This window comes from Lipotes vexillifer, unplaced genomic scaffold (assembly GCF_000442215.2).
Source record: "Lipotes vexillifer unplaced genomic scaffold, Lipotes_vexillifer_v1.1 scaffold914, whole genome shotgun sequence".
Classification (NCBI taxonomy): Eukaryota; Metazoa; Chordata; class Mammalia; order Artiodactyla; family Lipotidae; genus Lipotes; species Lipotes vexillifer.
The window spans coordinates 4,265,420-4,268,782 of NW_006780388.1; the positions used below are offsets into that span (position 1 = coordinate 4,265,420).

The following is a 3,363-nucleotide window of genomic DNA, read 5'->3' on the forward strand; positions in this document are numbered from 1 at the left end:
CTCCAGACACGCAGGCTCAGCGGCCACGGCTCACGGGCCCAGCCGCTCCGCGGCATGTGGGATGCCCCCGGACCGGGGCACGAACCCGCGTCCCCTGCATCAGCAGGCGGACTCTCAACCACTGCGCCACCAGGGAAGCCCGTTTTATTTTGTTTTCATTTTCCAAGTTTTACAATGAAAATAAGTTATTAAAAAATCTGTAGGGCTTCCCTGGTGGCACAGTGGTTGAGAGTCCGCCTGCTGATGCAGGGGACGCGGGTTCGTGCCCCGGTCCGGGGGCATCCCACATGCCGCGGAGCGGCTGGGCCCGTGAGCCGTGGCCGCTGAGCCTGCGTGTCTGGAGCCTGTGCTCCGCAGCGGGAGAGGCCACAACAGTGAGAGGCCCGCGTACAGCAGAAAAAAAAAAGAAAACGAATACTAGCAGCTGAATGGTTACGTAAATCTATAATATCAATATTATAGAGCTCTAAAATTGAATTTCTGCACATGCAGAGCTATTAAGAAAAACTAGATGTCAGATCCGTAGGAATTTGGAGGTTCCCTCTTGCTCTCTGCTGCCCTAGGTGAATAGTGTCAACAGTGCAGTGCCCTGGGGAAGACTTGGCAAGGAGTCTCCCAGCCCCTCATCCCTGCAAAGCACAGGGGTCGGGATGGGGACACAGGATGGGGCGCAGGAGCCCAGCAGTCTGAGGCTCTGCCAGGGCAGCTCCCATCTGTGCCCACAGGGTGTGTGTTCCCCCTCCATCCATCCCTCTCTCCCTGTCTGTCCTCTTCAGTGCCATTTTCCATCCTGAGTTGCAGTGCCCACAGCTGACGGCATGTCCGAATGACATTTAGGTACTTTTGCAGTGGTGAGTCTTATGGTGAACTCCCGGAGGTTTTTTGTGTTAAAGTGCAGGGTGGCTTAGTCGCCCGTTTTCTCAGTTATGACCAGACATACTCAGCATTCTGGTTTGGACAAGTCAATAAGACAAGAAAATAAATGTGACCAGTATCTTTTGGAATTAAAGTGATTGAATATTTATAGATGTGGTTATGGTAATTCTCAGAGAATCAAAGGAAATTCTATTAGTTTAATGTCAGAATTTATTAAGACACCAATAGCAAAAAGGTAAGCAAAAACCAAGAGCTCTTCTGTACAAGGGCAACATTCCCTTTGAAAATATGATGGAAAATATGGCAGTAAGATTGAGGAATAGGAAAACTCAACTGAAAAAAAAAACAAAATTTTTACTGATAAGCATAAAAGAAAGTGGAACCAGTGCCAGGATTCCCGGTGGTCTCCGCGGCACTGGCATTGTGCCCCTCCTCACCGCGTACCCGCCACACTCGGGTGGTGAGCCCAGCTTCCATCCGTCTGCACCCTCTTGCCGTGCAGACTGCCCAGAGCTCAGCTGCACTTGCTCGGGACTCAGCAGGGACAGGAGGGGCTCTGGGGGCCGCTCTGGGTCGGGCGGCCCCTCCAGCACCTCACCTGCCCGGCCTCATCCCGGGCTCGGGGCTCCTGGCCTTTGCTTGCTTGTGATTTGTCTCCGCAAGCGTGGGGTTTCCGCAGTGCGGCCAGTGCCGAGAGGTAAACATATGGTCTTGTCCCCACAGGAGGAAGAAGGTGAGGATGGTGATGTGTCCTCTGGCCCCCCAGGGGCCAGTCATAAGCTGCCTTCAGCCCCGGCCTGGCACCACTTCCCACCCCGCTACGCGGATGTGAGCTGTGTGGGGCTGCGGGATGCACACGAGGAGAACCCGGAGAGCATCCTGGACGAGCATGTGCAGCGAGTCATGAGGACACCGGGCTGCCAGTCACCAGGGCCCGGCCACCGCTCCCCGGACAGTGCACACATGCCCAAGATGGGAGCGCTAGGGGGCACAGTGCCCGGGCATGGAAAGCACGTGCCCAAGTCGGGGGCGAAGCTGGACACAGCTGGCCTGCACCTCCACAGACACGGCCACCACCACGGCCACCATGGCTCAGCTAGGCCCAAGGAACCTGCCGAGGCCGAGGCCTCCCGCCGGGTCCAGAGCAGCTTCGCGTGGGGCCCAGAGCTGCATGGCCACGCAGCCAAGCCCCGAAGCCACATGGAGAGCATGGGCACCACCCCCACCACCAATGACAGCCTGGCCTACAGGTGAGTGTTTGCAGCGGTTCCCTCTTTCTGCATCTGTGTCAGTGAGGCTGTGTGTGTCTCCAGGAAAAAGGGGTCAAGGTGAGAGGCCGTATCTCCTGTGGCCTCTGTTCAGCCTTCAAGCCAGGATTCCCCTTTAAAAGTCATTAAATCAGGGTCAGCCACAGAGACAGCAGGCAGCTGGGTGCACTGGCCGCTGGAGCGCCAGCCTTGAAGCATGGTCAGGTCAGATGCACCTGTTTCGGAGGGCAGTGTCTGGGTGAGGAAGGGTGGCCAGGCCCTGGATGCCGCCACCTTGGCTCCAACCCTCCCGGCCCATGCTGCCTGGACGCCTTCCTTCCTTTCCTTCCCATCATAGAGTCCACCAAAACAACCCCACTCATGCCCGCAGAGCCAGGGCAGAGGCCCCACGTTCAGGGAGGGGCCCTTCCAGGCCACCCTCCCATAGCCATGAGGGTCTGGGCCAGCTGAAGTAGCAGGTGACCCGGGTCTTGCTCTTGCAGCGGGAAGGCAAGCATGACCTCCAAAAGAAACTCCAAGAAGGCTGAGTCGGGGAAGAGCACCAGCGTGGAGGCGCCAGGCTCCTCTGAGGATGCAGAGAAGAACCAGAAAATCATGCAGTGGATCATTGAGGGCGAGAAGGAGATCAGCAGGCACCGGAAGGCTGGCCACGGGTGAGAAGCCGTGTGTGGGCGTGGGCCCTGTGCAGTTGTGGGCGCAGGCATCCAGAGCCCCCCTGCCAGCCTCTAGCGCCCCTCTGCCAGCATCCCGAGCAGCTGGTCTTAGTGCAAGCCACATGCCACGGAAGCAGGAATTCCTTGGAATTAGGTCCAGTCCATGGGAGCGTTAGGTCAACGCCTCCCTGTGGGGACCCTGTGATGGGGTGGGGGTCGTCAATGAGCTTCAATGTCCTGGGCAGGAGTACCCACTGGTGGGGTCAGTCTGAAGTCGCTGCAGCCCCCCCAACCACACCGGGGAGGGGCCTCCTGCCACGTGGCTGCCCTCCTATGAGAAGGAGCTAAGGCAGGGCCTGCACAAGGAACCTTATGGGCCTGACCTGCTTGTCCTCCGGCTGCCAGGGGCAGTTCTCATCTGGTCTGCGTCCCTCTGAGCTCTGTGTCGGTCTCAGTGTCACCCCTGTCCCCTTCATGGTGGGTACATGGCTGGGCGGGGGGCCTGGGGCTGGTGGGGTCGGCCCATGGTCGGACTTCCCTGGCCCTCGCCGTTGCTGGGCATTCCT

The 3,363-nt window shown here is 58.4% G+C and overlaps 1 protein-coding gene across 1 annotated transcript in view; it reads left to right on the forward strand.

The window, feature by feature from the left end:
- Positions 1 to 3,363, forward strand: part of AXIN1 (axin 1) — a 61,125-nt gene that overhangs the window by 51,701 nt on the left and 6,061 nt on the right. The window contains exons 5-6 of the mRNA XM_007453627.1: positions 1,600 to 2,126; positions 2,627 to 2,797. Of these exons, the coding sequence (XP_007453689.1) occupies positions 1,600 to 2,126; positions 2,627 to 2,797 (698 nt within the window). The remainder of the gene's footprint in view (positions 1 to 1,599; positions 2,127 to 2,626; positions 2,798 to 3,363) is intronic.